This window comes from Plecotus auritus (assembly GCF_963455305.1).
Source record: "Plecotus auritus genome assembly, chromosome: 6".
Lineage (NCBI taxonomy): Eukaryota > Metazoa > Chordata > Mammalia > Chiroptera > Vespertilionidae > Plecotus > Plecotus auritus.
In genome coordinates this window covers 101,605,155-101,626,728 of record NC_137773.1, presented here as the reverse complement: position 1 = coordinate 101,626,728, position 21,574 = coordinate 101,605,155, and the positions used below count along the sequence as shown (strand labels likewise).

The window sequence follows — 21,574 nt, the reverse complement described above, 5'->3', positions numbered from 1 at the left end:
AGATCCACCATGAACACTAGCTTGATATTGCCTAGAACAGTGGACAGCAAACTCATTAGTCAACAGAGCCAAATGTCAACAGTACAACGATTGAAATTTCTTATGAGAGCCAAATTTTTTAAACTTAAACTTCTTCTAACGCCACTTCTTCAAAATAGACTCGCCCAGGCCGTGGTATTTTGTGGAAGAGCCACACTCAAGGGGCCAAAGAGCCGCATGTGGCTCGCGAGCCGCAGTTTGCCGACCACTGGCCTAGAAAGTCTGGGTGCTTTCCCCTGCCTGCTGATACATGGCCATTCAACACAAAGGATCTCCTGACAGGTTTGATCTGAATCACTAGAATACAGAAGAGGACAGGCCACAACCCATACAACAGACCCCAGGGTTCCAAAAGGAAGCTACAGCCACAGGGCGCTGCTTTTTGGGACCTTAGGGCCGCAGTTCCTACAACCTCACAAGGAAGGGACAGGAATGAGACCGAACCCCCATTCCCTCTGACCAGAACGAGGCTGGGCCTCAGAGGCCAGGAGGCCTCCAGTCTTCACAGTGACAGAGAACCGGCCCTGGGGCCCCACCTTCAGCTTCATCCCAGCTCTGCTGCTTCCTCCTCCTACCTGTCACCTTACCAGGTTATTCAATCTCTCTGGGCCTGTTTCCTTCTCTGTTAATTCATAACTGCGCCTATCTCCTCAAGCCTCAGTGAGGATTAAAGGCAATAATGAATGAAAGGCCCTTTGCCTGAGGGCTGGCATACAGCTGCTGTTGCTTTTCTTTAAGCTTTTTTTTCCTCTTTTTTTTTTTTTTTTTTTTTTTTTTTAATAAACAGTGAATTCCTAGGACGATGTCACATTTACTCTAATTTCTTCATAAAACTCTCCTTCCCTGAGGATCGGCCCTGGTTGGGAGCAAACCCACCAGCAATCATTGCACACAGACTGATGACCCAAGTCACTATCGGGACTGCCTGCGCAGCCCCTTCGTTAGCTTCCCCTTTTGACAGAAGAGAAACCGAGGCCCAGAAAAGAGAAGGGACTTGCGAAAGGACTCACTCCTCCTCCCCCACTCCCAGGGGCACCTTTCTTCCCTCACCATTTCCATATGAAAGGACCCGGTGCTTATACTAATCCTGGTTATGTAACAAGGTAACCTAGAGCTAGAGAGGTAGGGGAATCACCAGTGTCAAGTTTACCCAGGCACAAAGCGTCCAAGATGACAGGGCTACAGAAGCTGGCTCGCCTGGTCTGACTGCTCAGTGCCAAGGGCAGCTCTGAGGACCTTGAACTGGTGTTAAGTCTGAGGCTGCGGCTGGGACCTTAAATACCAAGGTTCCTTGACACTGCTGACTGGCACCCATTCCCACGAGGTCACCGCCGTGTAGAAGGCCCTCCCCGCTGTTCAAGGACTCACTGGCCTCTAAACTACAGAAAACAGCCAGATGGGGCCAAGCTGAGCTCCAGGGCCAGGCACGGGGAGCCCTCTGTGGATTCTGCTCCCTCCCCTCGCCCCAGTCACCCCGGCAGGTCCCTGGGGCACTGCAAAACACAGATGTTCCCACCAAGTGTGAATCCCTTTCCCAACAGGACGATCCCCCCAAACATGCACCTACACGTATGTGAGCATGACAGACGGAGAGCCCTGTTCTAAGGGTCAGAAGACCCAAACTCCCGTCAGCTCTGCCTCCAAATCCTTATGGAACCTGGAGCAAGCCTGTCACCTGGCTGGGCATCAACACAATTCCCACCAGCAGGTAAACCCAAGTGGGCAGGGGGCTTCTTCTGTTTTGTTTACCCAACTCCGACAATGGTAAATATTTGTTGAATAAATAAATGGAGTTAACAGACTGTCTCAAAGAAGGTCCTTTTTGACCTCTAGCATTCTCAATCTATGAAACCGGAAAAGAATCCTTTGAAAAACAGTTTGTGGGTGTGTTTTATTGGGGGGGGGGGGGGGGAGGTAGGCCTACATGACTACACATCAATTTTAAAACACCTGTATAAAAAAAATATTCCAGCAGAAATTGGAACCCTGTATGGTGGAAATGTACAATGGTGCAACGCTATGGAAAACAGTATGGAGTTTCCTAAAACAATTAAATACAGTATTACCATACGACCCAGCAATCCCACTGCTAGGTATATAGCCAAAGGAATTGAAAGTAGGGACTCCAAGAGATACTTGTACACCCATGATCATACCAGTATTATTCACAAAAGTCAAAAGGTGAAAGCAACCCAAGTATTCATCCATGGTGAGTGGATTAAATGTGGTATATATGTAGAATGGACCATTATTCAGCCTCAAAAAGGAGGGAAATTCTGACACATGCTACAACACGGATAAGCCTTGAGAACATTATGCAATAAGGCAGACGTTATCCCAAAAGCCAAGAATTGTATGATTCCACTTACACAGGGTACATAAAACAGTCAAATTCATAGAAAGTTAGAATGATGGTTGCCAGGGACTGGGGGCCGGAGGCAATAGGGAATTATTGTTTAATGGGAACAGAGTTTCAGTTTGAGAAGATAAAGTAAGTTCTGGAGATCGGTTGCACGACAACATAAATGTACTTAACACTACTGATCTGTATGCTTAGAAAAGGTTAAGACAGTAAATTTTATGTTCAGTGTATTTCATAATTTTTTAATCCTAAATCTAATCAACAGCTTATTCCACATGCATTTCATAGTCTGAAATCCTGCCACAATCAAATAACTCCCTCAGGTTTCCTTTATCTCCTCAGCTTTTGTTTTGGTGAAGGCAGCCAGGGGCCCCAAATGTGCAGTGTGATCCCCAGACACAGCAGTATTCCTGGCTCCAGAGCCTTCCTCGGAAGGAAGCACCTGGAAGGTCAGTCCAGGGGCTCTTGGTCGGAAGGCAAAGCTTTAACGGAAAGCAGAAACGCTTAAGAGGCACTTTGAATCCTTGCCCTTTCCCCCACACTGACCCCTGGCCCCAATGATACACACTGGCTTGTACCACCCCAAAAGGCATTTTCCCAGAATCAGTATTCCAGTTGCTCAGGCGTGGAGATAGCTGCCAAAAACCAGCCAAATGGGAGAGACTTGGGGCTGATGTGGTGGCTCCAAGGTACCACTTTACTGCCCGAGCCAAGGAGCTGGGTTGGGTGCTAGGGACAACAGCGCCCCTGGAATCTGCCCTGGACAGGCCCGGGGAGCTGGGCACCTCAGAAGCCCTATGCGCCGCTGGTTCTCAGGTCAAGTGTGGTCCTGCAGCTTCTGCAAGACCGGCTTCCACGCCCTTCACCGAAGCCGCTCCTTCTAAAGCATGCCCCCTATTAGCCTATTAGCCACAGGGAAGAAAGACTTCAAAGCAGCCCTGTCGCCAGCCTTCTATTGCTCATTCCTCTCCTTATAATTATGTCAGGTGACGCTTCTGCAGGCCTGTCTCCCATTAAAGTCAGAGACACAAAGGAAGGACAGCCGCCTCCATGTGGGTCTCAGAGCCCCCAGCACTGTGCTTTGACTGAAACAGGCACCCCTCCAATTGTCAAGGACTCAGACATGCACTGAATTTCACCCACAGGCATACACAAAGCAGGCACTTCAAGTCCCTTCTCCAAACAGCTACCAACCTGATGCAGATCCGTGTTCCAAAGTTTGATGCACCTGCCCATGTTCAGGGTACAGCCAAGGGCATAAGCCCCCTCAGAGCCAGCTCCAGAGTTCAGGGAACACTGGAGGTCTAAGTAGGTGTCCAGGGTAAATTTCCCAGACATTACCAAAGCCAGACTTCCCACAAACACCACTACTCACTCGCTCCATAACGCTGGAGAATTTACATGTAGGCGGGGCCAGGTCACAGCTGGAGGGGGCATTCTCCCGCTTCCTCACACACCTTTCATACCAGACAACAACAGGAAAGATGATAAAATACCAGAAACACCAGGCCTGATGTTCTCAGGGTCTGGGTGGGGGGAAAGACTCAAAAGGAAGCATCTTGGAGACTTACCTTTCAGCCTCTGGAATCCACTTGCCCGCACAAATATTTGCAGGTACAAATTATCTCATGAGCTTTGTGGGGAGTCATTTTTAAGTTTTACTGGATGCCAAAGGGAACGGCAGGAACCCTCAATCCTGGGTGAGATTTCGTGCTGACTCAAACCCTCGCCCTGGAAACAAGAGCTCGGATGTGCGGTTTAATGCGCAGCCGTCTGAGGAAGGGTTTCCAGAAGGAAGAGGAGACTAGTGCCAGGGATGCGCGTGACTGGCCGGGCTGCAGCAGCCTCGAGTTGGTACAACAGGGTCGTGCTACCAGAACATTCCCCCTGCTCCATAAATGTCAGATGAGCAGAGCAGGCATGGGGTCCTTGCCTTCAAGGAGTGTCTAGACCAGTAGGGGCGGGAAGAGTATGCCAAAAATCATACAAACAAATAAACACTTGCGTCCTGAAGCGAAGTGGAAGGTGAAGGTGCTATGAGAGCAAAGGCAGGGAACCCAGACAGGTTAGATTTGGGGAGGGGTCCAGGAGGTGACTCTGGAATGGAGACCTGTGGGCTGGGGAAGCCAGGCAGGTGAAGCACAGGAAGAAAGGGGCTCCCTAGGGCACAGGTAGTGGCAGGTGGGACGGACAGAGGCCCCGAGAAGGCTGGCGTCACTGGCAGCCTGCTGAGTACCAGGAGATGAGCGCCCACGCTGAGCCCTGGACACCACGGCACAGTAGGGTCATTCTGGTCCTTCGAGCTGTGTGCCATCTGCCTGGTCCCGCCCGCCTGCCGTGGATTCACGAATGGAGGAGAAGGAAGGGGAGAAGAAATGAGGTGGATGAAACAGGAGGGTTCTCACTGCGAAATCTAAACCGTGGGGAGCAGTAGCATTCCTGTCACCATGGGGAAGAGGCTGCTGCAAGCCTTTCCTCCCCCCTCCACTCCCACCAACACTACCCCAAAATGCCCTGGCCTGTGGGCTAACCTCATCTGTGCTGCTGGCAACACTGTGACCTCAGCCATGCGCCGACCCGCTCGATGACTCAGCTTCCTGGTAGTGAACTTATAAAAGGTCCCGTCAGGAAGAGTCAGGGAGCTATAAACGGCCTTCCAGAAGCATCTGCTCCACGGCTCCCCTCAATCCCAGGGTGGGGCTGTGGCCAGTCAGCATTTCTGGAATTGCCTGAATGAATGGTGTGCAGTCCTTAGGTGTTGTAGTTGGAGGTTTCAAAAAACTAAACACACTGTAACTTCTAGGCAGGCACTTAGGGTGTAGGGTCCCCAGGTGGTATATCGGCAGCTGGGTCCTCTCCCTGCTCCTCAGCCCTGGGTAGAATTCTAGGGATCTTCCTAGCTTCTTCCTCCTCCTCCTCAAAAAAAAGTGCTTGTAAGTCTATACTATACATTCAAAGTCGTAGTAATTATGCCTGGAAGGGCTCCATTATGTCTCCTGAACCAGTTACACTGCCCCGTGGGAAAATAAGGAGTGGAAACTGTGGAACTGGGAACTTCCTCGGAGACCATTCACTCTTGCCATTCTACAGGTGAAGAAACTGAGACTCGGCCAAACGACGCGTCTCCCAGGGCACTCAGCTGGCAGGCCTCTGGATGCCTTAACCTAATCATAATTTGCCCTTAAATGCCAATACAAATGTTATGTATGGGTACACACGGACAGAACCCGCTCTGACCTTGCTTCTGCCAGTTTCGCTCCCTGCCCTCCTCACCTGGGAACACCGGCGTGGCCATTTAGGGCTGACAAAGCTTCTCCCTCCCTGTCCTTAAGCTCCGGCTCTCGGAGAGCACAGATCTGGTAATAAAGGCCCAGGTCTGTGGCAACTTTGAAGTTGTGGGATCTGAAGAGGGATTTCAGAAGCTTTCTTACAACTGGATGACCAGAAAATGCAAAAGGCCCTCGGAAGAGACGCTAGGGAAGTTGGTTAAAACAACTCTTTCCCAGGCTCAGGGAAAGCCTCTGGCCAGCCCGCTCTCAGAAGCGTGTGGCAGGAAGGACACTAATTCCAAGGATAAATGGGCCCCGGCACTGAAAACTGAACCAACTGGTACCCCATCATGACAAACTGCAGTTTCTTCTCTGCCTTCTTTCAAAACTTGAACGTTTTTTGGTGTTTGTTTGTTTATTTTATTTTTTTTGGAAGCAAAGAAGGAGCTAGGAGTCATTTCAACTTGTCAATATATTCCCAGTTGTTATTATATTGTTTTTACAATAAAAAGTCATTTCTGAAGCTGATATTCTGGAAGCTCTAAAGGCTAACTAGAAATCTTCAGTCATTTTCAAAGTAAGTTCATTTCACGCGTCACCCTTCCTGGCCTGTGTAATAAATAATGTACATTAATTCAGTGATTGACATGCCAAAACAGCCGGGGGGTAAAAAATTCAAACCCAATTACACTACAAGAGAGCTCTCTCGTCCCACCCTTTCACTGACAGCCCCTCCCCCCTGCAGGGCATTTTCTGTGGCGGAACTTAAACCCGATCAAATCTTTGTTTGTACTCTGTTTTGTCTGGGTAACAGCTCAGCATTGTCTAATGTCACTGAAAAAGGCCCACACATGTCCTCCTGGAAATACCCAGCAAACAGACTTAGTAACAAAGACCGCCTGTGCCAAGGGAATCCACCGGCACAGAAACGGAGCGCTGGCTTTGGGGTCACGGGCTCTCGCCCAGGTCACCAGGCTGGCTGTTTGGAGAAACAGGACTCAGCTTCCAGAAGCTGCAAGATCCAGGAGCATCTGTCCAAACCCTGGACGGACACAGACACCGGGAGAAAAATCTTAGGGCCCAGTTTCAAGCCCTTGACCAGAATCAGCAGAGACTGATGGACAAGCCCAGGGAGCCGAAGCTCTTTTCACCAGAGAGAGAGGGGAAAAGGAAAGAGAGGGCGGGGAAAACGCTCAGCTGCACATTCCTTTGAAAAGTGACAAGGAATGACACACAAACCCGGCGTCCAGAACAGTGCTATGCGCTCCAGAGCCAGCTCTGTCACCTACACTTCCCGTCAAGTCTCTCTCCTCAACCTGTAACCTGTGATGTGGGCTGATAAAGGTCACCAGGCAATACCTAAACCCCCACAGATCACATGGCTGCATTTAATTTTTTTAGCCACTTAGCTGGCAGCTGCTCCCGCTGGCCTGTGCCACTGATGTCACCCATTAATTAAGAATGATTTATGAGCAGAAAGGCCTCTGACATCACAGCTTTCCTCCCACCCTCCTCCGGCCTTCAGCTACCAGTGAAAGTTCCCACCCAGGGATGGGGTGGGCTTCCCTCGATGCCACCAGATAGCTGTTTGGTGGCCAAACAGGAAATGAAAATTTCAGAACGGGTGGAAGAAGAAATTTCAGAAAAGGAGGGCAGGTCCCACCTGGAGGCCCCGGTGTGGTGACCCCAAACCACAAAATCTTTCTCAGCTGATTCTGCAGTCAGGAGGCTCAGGGCAGAACCCCAAAAATCAGACTGTCAGGGGCAGTGCAATTACCCTACCGACAGCCAGGCACCTTGGGGACAGGCCGTGACATTCAGGAGAATAGAGAGAGTCATATGGCTTTGGACAAACATCGACGTCTCCTTCAGTCTGGATCTGAACGGTGAAGTGGGCACTTTCTGGACTTCTTCCTACGCGGTTCAGTTCCCTGAGGACAGGCGAGACCTCAGAGGCGTCGCCCTCCTGGCTCCCTCGTGTCCAGTACATGTGGTCACAGCCCCACTGAACCCCCACTCCCTGATTAACTGAGTTATTCAATGAAGACCAGCACTCAGGTTGCAATTTTTGCAAATATCTTTCCTCTCGGCCTCAGTGGAGACATGTCTGTGAACCAGGCTAACACAAGCCAAGATCTAGCAAACAAGCCGTGGAGACAGTGACTAAGGAAAGACCGTCGTGGTTCTTCAGTGCACGCACCCTGGGCCCGCCCTCCCCGCTCACACACTTGCACAAACATGGGCACCTTCCATCCTGCAGAGGCTTCCCCTCCTCTCCAGCCTGACTTCTTGGATCTGATCATCAGCCAGCCACAGCTCCTTTAATCCAACCAACGCCAGCCCCGGATCACCCGTGAGACATCCTCTTTTGCAGGGGAGGGAGCACCGAGAGTCACAGGCAGTGCCAGTGTGTGCCCGGCCCCAGTGAGTCTGGCTGGCCCCGCAGGCTGCCACACCCTCCCTGCACCTTCCTTGCCCGCTGCCAGGCCCGGGCCAAGGCCAGAGGCCAGCAAAAAAACACTCCATGTGGGCAGCATAAGGAAAGGAGGGCCAGGGGACCCCAAGACAAAGGCATCTGTGTCCTACCTCCTTCCCGTCTTACTTCACTGTGTCAGCATCATGAGCAAACAAGGAAAACAGAGACCAGACGGGAGGGACCATGGTGGGAATGTCCCCAGCCTCATCTGCCTGGCACTCAAAAGGGCAGACTCATTTATAAGGTAAAAGTGCACATTTGAAATAATAACCCTACAGAGATGACTGGGCCCTAACTGCCCTGGGCACACTGCTGTCCTCCGTGAGGGTAGCATGGTCCTTCACTAGCCTTCATCACGGTGGCTGTATGCAGCTCCTCCCACCGCCGGGCCAACATGATCAATTTCAAATGCATTTCTGAGCACGCTCACAGTATAATTGGCTCTTGCTCCTCACCCAGCTGAAGAGGCAGCAGCAGACGGCCACCCTGGTCTTTACCCAACAGATGGGAGACGCTGTGTAAGGAGAGAGGCGAAGCGCCCGAGGCCACGCAGCTGCAGTGAATCCTACAGTCTCCCTGGGACAGGAGCCTGTATTTTCCATTCCAAGGAGCTAACCTCACCCCTTTAACAGGATCCACTTGGATAATAAATACCATGACCTGGCACCTACAGGGAGCTTTATAATTTTTAAACTGTGTTCACCGCAAACCTGGTTGCAATTTCTTCCTGGATTCAGTAAGTGGCCCTGAAAGGTGGGCAAGACAGGCACTGTTACTCTTCCCTATTTAAGAAGAGAAAATTGCAGCCCTAACAGGAACTTGATTTAGTAGTGCTCTTCCCAAAAGGTCATTTTTATGCTGTGATCTAGAAAGGAATCCTCAGGCCAGTCCAAACTCAAATCACTATATTGAGTCCAATTTTGACCCCTGACAAATTGAGCAGGTGCAATAGCAAAGAAGTCAGACAAGGCCAAAAACAGCCTGTGGCAATAACTGTTTGTCATCATCCCTTTGCCCTCAATAGTGGAGTATCTGACCAAGAAACTCCTACCTATATGTTAGAGCCCTAAGTTCCATGCCCTACTCTGATTTCCTGCCGGCACTCCCTCCACTCCAGATCCTCTCTCTCAAGAATGCAGCTGGAGGCCCCATTATCTTCTCTCTCAGAACCCAGATCAAGGGCTCTGCCATCATTAATATCTAACTTGGCACACCAGCACCTCACTTGCGTGCTCCCACCTAATTCCCTTCCTCGATTCTCCCCCTTCAGCACTGGTATAGCAGAAAGAGGCCTGAATTCCAACGCATGTTATTATGCTGAAGCTCAGTTTTCTCATCTATGAAATGAGGCACAATACATGCCTTTTCCCACCTGCAAAGGAGAACTAAGAGGATCGCATGACAGTATAGGTTGAAACAATACAAAAATATTGCAATATGCAATTGCAACAGCAACATAGAAGCAAACCCAGGCATTCAAGTAATATGACTTTTAGAAATGATAGAAGCTAATATTATTTGAGTGCTTACCATGTATCTGCCACTATTCTTAACATCCTAGGCATGTCATAATTAATTCCCATAGCAACAGGTGGGTACTATTATTATCCCTATTTCACAGATGAGAAAAATAAGGCACAGAGAGGTTTCAGTAACTGGACCAGGTGCCACTCCATGCAGTCTGGCCCCAGCACCTGAGGCTGCTAACCTGAACTGTCCTTTTCTCAATTGATTAGAGGCCCGATGCACAGATTTGTGCACTGGTGGGGTCCCTCCACCTGGCCTGTGCCCTCTTGCAATCGGGACCCCTCAGGGGATGTCGGACTGCCAGTTTCGGCCCGATCCCCGCAGGGCGCCAGGCCTCTAGTATGCATATAAGATCTTTGGTTAATCTCTTTCCGCCCTGCCCACCCCCCCCCCCCCCCCCGCTTCCCTCTGAGATTCATCACGCTGTTCCATGTTTCAATGCCGGGTGGTCAGTGCGTGTCATAGCTACTGGTCGAACGGTCGCTTAGGCTTTTATATATATAGATAGCATAATGCCTCTGATACGATCAGTCATTAGCTGGGCATGTTAAGGTTTACAAAAGCCACCCACATATGTGATCCCACCTGAGCTTCTCAACAAGTAGGTAAACAAATGATGTTATTCTAGGAGACAGCAGCCCAGAGAACTACCTCATCCAAGGATTCAAAACTGGTTAATGGTGGAACTTGGACTTAAATTCATGGGCTTTCCCCCCATCCCCCCACTTTGGAGCCCTTTCTACAGGCCTCCACACCAGCACCAGCCCGATACTCACATACCCTTCCCCTGCCCCTGCCCACAGGAGCATCTCCAATGTAGCCTTGCGGCCATGCCAGGGAACAAAAGCTGTGACTACAATGAGCGATTAGGTCAGGGGCTTTAGCCAGCCAGACCGCCAGGTACCACAGCTTCTGAGTCACCCACTGGATGTGTCCAATGGATCCAGAGGCTGGCAGCCCCAGAGGAGTCCTCTCAGTGACAAGAAGCTACAGCCCCCAACTGGACCCATGATGGCCAGACGTTCCCTAAACCTATTATGCAACATCTGCTGGGATTTCTCTCAATTTCAACATATTCTGTTTTCTCTTTGGAGAGAAAGCATGAATGTGAGACCATAACACCTTGCAGTAACCAGACAACGGCCCTTCCCACTTGTCTGGGATTACTGGTAGGATAGGGAATGTTTTCAAAGCTGTCTTCTATGAGCCAATTGTGGCTTCCAGAATGACTAACAACCTCAGGAGTGAGGAACGGTGGGGGCAGGGAGGGTGTACAACTGAGGGCCACTGTTCGTTACAGGGCAAGGAGCCAGCTCCAGAGTGGCCGGCAGAGAAGCCCGGAGGGATGCTCCCGACAGGCTCCAAACCTTCAAGAAGGCAGCCTGAGCACCCCGAGTCCAGGCACCCCAGACCTTGTGCCCATTTGAAAGTAAAGATCAAGTTGGGCCAATCTTCCCTTTAAAGCAGTGGTTCTCAACCTTCCTAATGCCGCGACCCTTTAATACAGTTCCTCATGTTGTGGTGACCCCCAAGCATAAAATTATTTTCGTTGCTACTTCATAACTGTAATTTTGCTACTGTTATGAATCGTAATGTAAATATCTGTGTTTGCCAATGGTCTTAGGCTCTACAGCAGCGGTTCTCAACCTGTGGGTCGCGACCCACAGATTGAGAACCGCTGGCAGGGTCGCCTAAGACCATCAGAAAACACAGATATTTACATTACGATTCATAACAGTAGCAAAATTACAGTTATGAAGTGGCAACGAAAATAATTTTATGGTTGGGGGTCACCACAACATGAGGAACTGTGTTAAAGGGTCGCGGCATTAGGAAGGTTGAGAACCACTGCTTTAAAGGACCTAATTATAGGGAGCAGCACGCTCTGGGAACAGGGACTTACCTTTGTTGCCTGGTGTCTAGCACAGAGCCTGCAGGGAGGGGAGCCGGCATGTGTGGATGAATGAAGTGGGTGGCCAGGTGAACCCACAGTCACATTCGGATGTAACTGTGACTTGCAGGACAAACGAAAGAGCAGAGAAAGTCTTTTCGTGGCCAAGACACATTATGAAATCAACAAAAACAACACAAACAAAATAAAAGGGAGCATCTGTTTAATAGCAGTTTTTAACAGCACTCTTCGTCACATCCCTTGAAAACAACAGCATCTTCACTCATTCACCCACCACCCACAGATACCTGTGTCTCGCTCTGGTGGACAAGCTGTGTATGTGTGTGTAGGGGTGTGTCTGGGTCTCTGTGAGCGCCACGTGAGGTAGTTCAGGATTTATTACGAAGGCAACAGGGACAGCTAGGGGAATATTAGGGGGAACCCCACCCGCTGTGAACTGCAGACATGGAGTTGCTCCATGGCCCCCCCGTCCCAGGCTCTGCTACACCCTGAGAAAGGGCCTGGATTTTCCTTGAGCAGGATCCCAGTTTAGTAATAAACACCATGAACTGGCACCTACACAGAGCCTCATACTTTATTTCAACATATATTTTTATTGACTTCAGCAAGGAAGGGAGAGGGAGAGAGAGATGGAAACATCAATGATGCGGAACAATCAGTGATGGGCCACCTCCTGCACGCCCTCTACTGGGGATGGAGCCTGCAACCCGGGCATGTGCCCTGATGAGGAATCAAACTGTAACCTCCTGGTTCATAGGTCGATGCTCAACCACTGAGCCACATGGGCCTGGTCCTTATACTTTTTAAACAGAAGAAAGGTTTGTTCATTTTTCCCTCGATGCAGTAAGTGGGCAGGATGGGCATTGTTAATCTACCCCAAAAATGTTCTACCTTTCTCATCTCTGGCACATATAAATTAATTACTAAAGTTCTGCAGCACATCAAAAAATATAGTTTTTGCCAATCTGACAAAAAAAAAAATAGGTATACTTTTGATTCATTCATACCTGACAGCTATTGTTGTATTGGCTGTTGTCATTTTTTTAATCTGACAATCTAAGGGAAAAGAGGTCAGTGCCCCTGACTAAACAGTCAGGTAGTGCATGTTTTAAAAATTCCTGCGCACACCAGTTGAAAATCACTGTTCTACCCTATTTAAGAAGAGAAAACTGCAGGCCTCTGGAAAGCTGGAGGGCTGTGAGGTGGGCGTGAGCAGGACTGGCTACGGAGGATCTGTGGTAACTCAGTATACCAACACTTCACTGCACAACTTACTATGTGTCCGCTCCTGTTTCTGGCAATGAGAACAAGAGAGCACAAAATTCCTGCCCACAGAGAGCTTACATGTGAATGAGGGGAGACAGACCATAAACAATATAAATAATATGACAGATAAAAATAAAACATGTAAATAACATAAACATCAATCAAATACATAAGCAATATCAATAATAAATATAAGTAAATGGTGCCCTAACCGGTTTGGCTCAGTGGATAGAGCGTCGGCCTGCGGACTCAAGGGTCCCAGGTTCGATTCCAGTCAAGGGCATGTACCTTAGTTGTGGGCACATACCCAGTAGGGGGTGTGCAGGAGGCAGCTGATCGATGTTTCTCTCTCATCAATGTTTCTAACTCTCTATCCCTCTCCCTTCCTCTCTGTAAAAAAATCAATAAAATATATTTAAAAAAAAATATATATATATATATATATATATGTAAATGGTACCATATTTTAGAAGGTAATAAATGCTGTGGAGAAGATAAAAGCAGGGCCAGACCCTAGGGAAGTGTGGGGGAGGGGCAGGTGGACTCAATGGGAAGTTGTCAATGAAAAGGAGACCACAGTGTCCCCTGAACCAAGGTCATAGCAGTGGGGACAGGGAGGTGACAACAAACTGAAGAGGTGTTACAGGATGCAGGAATGGCCAGGTCTAGAAAGCCTGTGGTAGGGAGAAGAAAAGGGGGCAGGGGCAGAGAGAAAATGAAGAGGAACACCAAGTTTCTGAGACGGGCCTGGGCCGAGAGGAGGTCAGGGTGTCCACACTGGACACACCGAGGCCGAGGGGCCCATGAGGCAGCCAAGTGGACTTGTCTGAGAGGCAACTGGATACCCAGCTCCCGGAGACACTGGACCACAGACATAGATCTGCGAGTTATCAGGACCCAGGCGAAAACTGAGACGTGTCGTGGGGGAAGAAAAGAGAGTGGAGGGCTGCATTCTGCAGAAGACCAGCGGCGGCACAGGGACCGGTGACAGCCAGACCCAAAGGGGATACCAAGAGCTCAGGGTCCCAGGGTCACGAGGCACCCCTCACAGAGAGATGGCTGCAGCAATCCTGGGGATCGCTAGCGGCCTCCTGAGGTCTCAGTGGAGTTGGGGGCACAAAAGCCAGTGACCTGGGAGGGGGTGACAAAGTAAGGTAGCAGAGACCAAGTATCAATGATCCTTTTTAACATCTATTATTTTAAGGAGAAAGAAAAAAAAGAGCAATAAGAGTTTGTCTGTTTCCCGGAAGAAAGAGGGTAGTATTTGGGGCCCATGGGGTTAAGGTAAGATGGTTTGTGAATTTTACATGGGACAAGCTTGGACCTGGATAAATGATTTCAAGAAGGAACCATTGCGGGGAAAGATGAAGGTACTGGAACTGGGTTACTCAAGAGAGAGATGACCAAAATAACTACGCTGTGGCCCTTCACCGAGAATGCAGGCTCCAGACACTGCAGCGAGAGCTCTGCATGCTGCCGCATGTAACTCTTCCACCAGCCCTGGAAGGCAGGTGTTGGTGTTCATGTCCCACTCTGCACACAAGAAAGCTGAGCTTAGAGAGGTCAAGCAGTGTGCCCCAGGTGTGTAGCCAGGATTCAATTCCAGGTGTGAGGGTGGTTCCCACACAGTGCCCTTCCCTGCCCCTCTGAGTCACCCAAGAGGAAGAAAGGACCCTCTTTACCTTACGGAGGGGGAGCAGGGGACAGAGGGCGAGTTGGAAGGCAGTGACAGAAAGGTGACTTTTGATTGAGGTCCTGGTTCCTCTATGAACTAGGAAACAAGATGCCACGCAGAGGCTGAAAAAGTGGAGGGGTGGCGGCCGCTTACCGAGCAGAGCCTGGTCTGAAGCAGCTGCCGGGGAGGACGGAAGCAGCCTGACCACACACCTGGAAGGACAGGCTGCGGGCCCAGCGGCATGGGCACACGAAGAGTCACTGTGGCCATGGCTTTCTCCTGAGGGGCTCACCGCCCAGTAACCGGCCAGTCTGTCCAGGACTGGCCAGTCGGGGCAGGCCAGTGTTAGAAGAAGCAAAGACAAGAAAACTGAAGGTCCAGTGGCAGCAGTGATGGGCCAGGGTCCAGGCCAGATGAGGAGGACAGCACAGGATGAGAGGGGAAGACCTAGCATGACCGTGAGAGCGTTATGGCCAGCCTATGAGATGTCCCAATTTAGGATTCCAGAGGCGAAAGGTTCTGAATTAGGGCCAGGCCCCAGGAGGTAAAGACCATCAACCTGAGGGGTGTCAAGAACAGAGGGATTTGAATGGTAGTCAGGTGGTGAACAAGAGGACATGTTCTCAGGGCGAGGACGGGATTTGTGGAGAAGCAGTCTGTGAGCCAACACCAAGGTCCGCAGAGAATGAGGAAGAGTGACTGCACATTGATGATGACAAAGGTGACAATGCAGATGATGAATTGACGATGACATCTGGAGAGCAATCACTACTCGGCAGGCACTGTTCTAAGTGCTGTAAGGACATGACCCTCACAGCCACCCTGGGACAGCAGTACCATCTTTTCCCCTTTTCACAGATGGGAAAACTGGGCACAGAGAGGTGAAGAAACCTAAGTGGGAACAGGGTCCCAGTCCAAGCAGTCTGACTAAGGGGCCATGCGCTAATCATTCTATTATCCTGCCACTCAGCATGAGAAATCCGGCTGGAGTCTCAGGGGAGTAGATGACAAGAGAGAGAAGAGTGGCTGATGCTGGTGAAAGTGGATGGCAGGAGCCTCCAAGGGGAAGGAGAGGTGCATAGGAGAGAAGGAAGTGACCCTACCCCCACCCCCGTCCGAGACCCGAAGGTACCTGGGTTTGAGTTGATGGAAACCACCTTTATTTGGATTTCTATCAGGACAGGGAGACGGAAGGACCACTCAGCGTAGAGGTAAGGGAGCTGGTCACAGGAACTCCCACAGGTACAGTGGAAAACAAAGGAAGAAGGAAGCAAGGGAGCCTTGGACCCAGGGAGAGAAAGCAGGAAGAAAATGAGTACCTGCATTTTACAGGTAAGGGAATCAGATCTCAGGAAAGCTCAATGTCCTGCCCAACCAGGAAGTCAAAGACTGGGTCCCAAGATAGTTCTCTGAGGGTGAGAAATCTCAGCTCAGAAGGTGCTAGAGGGAAGGATTACAGTTAAACAAGGAGAACGTGATTAGCCACACCCCTCCTATGAAAAATGTCCCCTGTGAGCATTCAAGGTGCAGGTGGGGAGGGGCGGGCAGGCAGGCTGTGGGAGAAGCAGGGTTCCCCAGCCGCCTGGAGTGCTCCAGCAAACATGTCTGTGGTCAGCACCCACGGGACCAGACAACTGGTGGAAGATGCAGAACAAACACACAGAAAATTCTCTGAGAGGGAAAGGTTGGGTACTAGGAAAAGACCCAGGACATGCTAGAGTTCAAAAGACGTTCACAGGCTTCATTCAACACAAGCCAGGCTGTTCACCCAGTGGGTCAGGGAAAGGCAGCCTGCCTAAAGTTGGAAGGGGGCCAAGAGCCCAAGCCTGTCCTAAAGGGGAAGTGGGACTGAAGCCCTGATACCGGTCTCTGCTCCAAAGAGCAATGAGTAAATGAGAGGGCCACAGGTGGCTAAAATGTGCCCAAGTGGAAACCAGGAAAGGGATGGGAAGCATACGCACAGAGCACCACTCTCCCTTCCTCACGACAACCCCCAACATCCACGTGCACACCCCGGCGTGGTCACAGTCACTTAAATCCCCCCTTTAAGCCCAAGTGCCTCTCCCCATGGATGAGCTGAAATCACCTGAGACCACTGAAATGCTCGGGGCTTCCCTCCAAGCCCTCTGCCCCAGCCTCCCCCTCCCCAATTTCCAGGCAGAGGGAGCCAGCAGCAGGCAGGAAAGTGGCCCCGTGGGGCCAAGTGCTGACGCTGGGACCGGGTAAGATCCCCACCTCCACTACTTCAGCAGCAGGCCTGTAGGGCTTAGGTGCCACATTGGGTACCAGCCTGCAGCCTGCGAGTTCATGACACAAAGACTAAGACAAAAGTTCAAGAACACTCCTTTTCTGACTCCATGCCCCTCCTACAACCACCTTTTAGAAAAGCACCTCCCACTGAAGGACAGAAAAGGAGGGGAGGAATCTGAAGAAGACAAGGCTGGGGAAAAGAGACAGAAAAATCACTATAATTTTATTGCAAGAACTACAACAGTTTGGGATCTCACACCCTTTGAAGTTCAAGGGCATCCACCACACTGTTTGTTTGGAAAGCAATGAAATGGGTGGGAGGGGACTCTGGCAGCTGCCTTCACCATCCTGAGCACCCTTCCTACCAGCCAACCTCACTGCTCGGACCACGAGGAGCAGACTCAGAAGCTGAGGGATGCTGGGCCGTCCTGGCACCTGCCTGGCTCAGTGCTGCTCAGAGCTGAGCAGGGCCGGCTACAGCCCTCTCCTCCCCACCAGGCCAATCCAAGGCTTCCAAATGGTTCAGCACCCACAGCCCCTGGAAAGAACACTGTCCCCCACCCATCTGTGCCCTGGCTGGGAAGGAAGGCTCTTACTAGCAGAGTTCAGGGCAGAGGTTCCCTGACAAGCAAAGCAAGAGAAGGGCTGTGAAGGGGTCAGCGGAAGTTCCCTCGCTTCAAATCTTTCCTGTTTCCTCTCACCCCTGCTTTCCCCACCACGGGACGCAGCGTGGTTTACAAGTGGTGTGCCTAATCTGGTTGGAATTTCCTCCTCCACCCACCTGGCATTCTCCCCACAGTCATGAGCACTCCTGACCAGGGGTTCTCACATCCCACCCCAAGTGCTGGGCTAGGCGCCCTCGCTACTTGCCACTTTGGCACTTGCCCCTTTGGAGCACCAGGAAGAGGGTCGTGGAAAACCTACTGCAAACCCCAGGTGGAGAGGAGCAAGTACTTGCTAATAACCATTTGGAGAAGCCCAAAGCCCTAGGGAGTGGAGTGGCCACGCTCTCTCCCTCGTGCCACTGTGGGGACTCAGGGCTGACAGGAGAAAACAGGCAGCCGCGAGTCCCAGGAGCCTGGCCCTTCGCAGATTGGTGAACGCTCACATCCCAATGCCCCGAAACTAGGAGAGGACACGGAAGGGGCAGAAAAGTTGCCGAAGGTCGTCCGACACCCATTTAGTCATCACAGGCTGATGGCAGCGGGAGCTCAAGGGATTAGTGATCATTGGATTCAGGGTCTCTCAATTTTGGCCATAACCCCCAGCCAAAAGAGCACTTTACACAGCCACTCAGGTGCACGCGCTCGCGCACACACACACACACACACACACACACACACAGTTTCATGGAGCAACACTTCCTTACTGCATGCCATGCACGCTTATACCCTGTACTCTCACCCATCTGTCATTTTTAAAATGTTGATCCTGCTAATGGGTCGTCGCCCAAAGTTTAAAAAAAAACAGGGGTGGGATGAGAAATAGTATTGAATATTATAATTTTAAGCATCAGCGAGGCTAGCTTTCTGCACCCAAGCAGTGTGCTTGAGCTCTACAGTCCACACTATCTAGGATAGAAACATTGGAAAAAAAGCAAGCCCACCCACCACTCATTTAACTTCACATCATCAAAGTGAAAAACCAAAGAAAATGCCTTAGAAATAAACAAAGAAAATTTTTCTTCCAAGATGCAATTTATGTTGATGTGGCTTTAGTTGACATAGTTATCTGAAATTTCAAGTAACATCAAATCGAGGACAGTGGGTGTTCTGTGTTTATAGAGAGGGGGATAAGGTTAAAAATGGGGAGAAATACTGAACTGGTCCACAGCCCCCATTTTATTTACGAGTGACAAAACTAAGAGACAGAACAGCGCCTAAGGCATGAAGCAAGTTAGGGGCAGGGCTTGAAATCCAACCCAGGACTCCTGACTCAATTACTCACAGTCTCCATTATCCAAAATATTTAAAAACACGGTCAAGGTCTCTCCAAGTGAAGCTTTGCCATGACTGAAGCGTGGAGAGGCCCTGATCACTCATGGACGGCACAGACAACAGGGCTGATCTTGGTCGACCTTGGCGCTCTGCGCAGCCTCGCTGGGGTCCTGCAAAGGGGCTCACACACTTAACTCTCTCTGTGCCTCTTCTCAGAAAAGAATAAGCCTTGCTACCCCTTCCAAAAATGTAGCAAAAAATGAGAGGTGCTTTAAAACCAAACCTGTGTGCTCAGAAACAGAAGCACCCCTATGGGTCATTTATTCAGGGTCAGAGTTAGAATCTCAGAACCCAGAAGACCTTACTCATTAGCTGACCCAGGCCTTCATTTTACAGTCAAGCCCCATAAGGTGACAGCCAAACCAGCTCCTTCTTCACATACTATAGTAACCCGTTCACTGGCGAAAACCGCCACAGAAAGTTACACAAAACACCGGCCTCTAAGGGGCAGGAGGAGGAGGAGGGAGGAAACTAAACACAGATCACACAATTTTAATACACTACACGAGACGAATGCTTCTTTCCAGTGTCCAAGCAAGCTCACAAGGCATGACTGATTTTCACTAATCCTAAAGGCAAGCTAAAATGATGCTCTGAACCAAACTCTGAGCACAGAGGCCAAGGCCTGCGAAGCGGCATGGCTCCTCGCTGCCACATTCATCTCCCCGACCCAGCGGGTCTGGTGCCTGCTCAGATGACATCTCCCTGCTCCTAACTTTCCCTACACTCTGTCCAAGGCACTTGAGCTTCAAATATGGGGAATTTTATTACATGGGAGGGATTCTTTCCTATACAAATGCCACCTGGTATCTGTCCAGGGTGTTTCCTGGAGGAGCTCTGTAAACTAAGAGATAAGACCCACCACCCACCCCGCTCCGTTACCTTGGCAGGCAAGGACCATTCCTCTAATTCCCCGCAGGGACACTGAAGGGACAGAACGGGTGATGGCTCAGACCCAATGGCACAGACTCTCACCTTACCATGAATACCCATGCCATCTCTCACTGGACCTGTGCCTCTCCAGCCACTGACTGCCAGCTCTGAGAGCTGCCCAGGGCAGGGAAACCCTCTGAGTTAGACATTCTGGCCTTCACACGGCTCACGTGGGGCCAGCATCAGCAATAAGATACAGCTACAGGGAAGGGGGGGGGGCGGGGAACCTCTGTGGGCCTGCCATTCAAGGTAACTGCCACCGAGAGAGGCCCCCAATCTTCCAAAGCACAGTGGGGCTGGATTCAGAGGATAAAAGTGGGCAAGTTAATGGTTCACCCCTCTGTGCCTCAGTTTCTTCATCTGCTCATCGCCAGGGTTGCTGTATGAATTGGATGAGTTATGCCTGCACAAATGCAATGTGTCAGTAGTAGCATTACTTCCCTGAGCTAATCTATCCCCTAGGCATGCAGTGTCCTGAACAAACTGACAGCAGCTCTCGGTCAGACAGACGATATCTGCCTGGCTAAAGCTGCCTCCTTACAGAAACGCATTAAAAACTACCTGGGATGCCTATTACACAACCCACAGTTAAGGGCTGCGTAGCACACTCTCTCCCCACCTGCCTGCCTCCCTGATACAAAAAGAGAAGGCAAATGTCACTGCAGGTCTCATTGCCTCCCCGCTGCTCCGCTGCCCAAACTCCAGGGGGAAGAGGAGCAGAAACACTAAGGAAAGGGGATCAACAGGGCACCGCCGAACCGGCACCCCCAAGACCCAAGAGAACTTCTCCCTGCCACTCCCAAGATCCCCAAAACACCCGGGGAGCAGAAACCACACGCCAGGGACGGCGGGTGTCCGCTCGCCGGGACGGGAAGGCACGCGGCCCGTCGGGAGACACGTTTCTAGGCGCGAGCGTGGTTAGCGCTCCCCGGCGGCCAGCTCCCTCGGAAACGGCGCACGTGTGGGCAGCCCGGGGCACCTCGCGCGGGTGGCGCACTCCTCTCGCTGCGCCTCGGACACCCGGCGCGCCAGCGGGAGCCGCGATGAGCCAGGACTCTCACACCCTCGGATCGCGTGGGCAGGCGTGGAGACTGTGCAAAGCTGAACCGATCGCCACCCTCGGGGACCCCGCACGCACGCGCGCTCTCTCCTCTGCTCGCTAGTCCCTAAAGTCCCCTCGCGCCTCACCTTCACTGAGTCTACCGGGTACATGACCATGTGCTCCATGATCCCAGCCATCGCTCCGGCTGTCATGTGGGTGGATAAGGAGGCGCTGGTCGGCAGGTTCTCATAGTCCTCCGACCCGGCGTCCTTGCTGCTGCTGCCGCCGCCGCCATCTCGGCAGTCCCCATCCATCCTGCGCCCCACAGTCTGGCTCCCCATGCCGCCGCAGCGCAGCTCCATCAGCCAGCTCCACGGCCACGGGAGGCTGCAGGAGGTGGGCAGGGAGGGGGAGGGGGGGAAAAACTTCACTTCTTAAAGTGGGAACCACCTCCCCGGTGCTACGGCGCCTGACGCCATGGCGGGCTGGGGTGGAGCGGAGGGGCCCGAGACACCAATCACTGGAAAAGAAGAGGCTGGAGGCCGCCGCGCCATTGGTGTGCGGGCCAGTGAGGACCCGCCTCCCTGTGTGACGTCACTGTCCAGTGCAAATTTCCAAGCAACCGGAGGGGGGCGAGAAGAGATGTTGGGGCGTCCCTGGAAGTTGTACCACCTCAAGGGTGGTGCTGCCTCCCTTGGGGCAGACAGTGGGGGCGGTCCCTGGAGAGGGTCAGCCTGGCCACAGAGGCGCTATGCATAGGGTTGCAGGGGGAGCAGGAACAGAGGCTCAGGGGAAATTGGCCCCCAGAGCCCAGGGTTTTGCAAAC

At 51.3% G+C, this 21,574-nt stretch overlaps 1 protein-coding gene across 1 annotated transcript in view; it reads right to left on the bottom strand.

The window, feature by feature from the left end:
- SLC25A37 (solute carrier family 25 member 37) overlaps window positions 1–21,137 on the bottom strand; it is a 37,367-nt gene extending 16,230 nt beyond the window's left edge. Inside the window, exon 1 of the mRNA XM_080674350.1 lies at window positions 20,895–21,137. Within this exon, the coding sequence (XP_080530476.1) occupies window positions 20,895–21,110 (216 nt within the window). The 5' untranslated portion in view covers window positions 21,111–21,137. The remainder of the gene's footprint in view (window positions 1–20,894) is intronic.
- Between the last annotated feature and the right edge of the window lie 437 nt (window positions 21,138–21,574).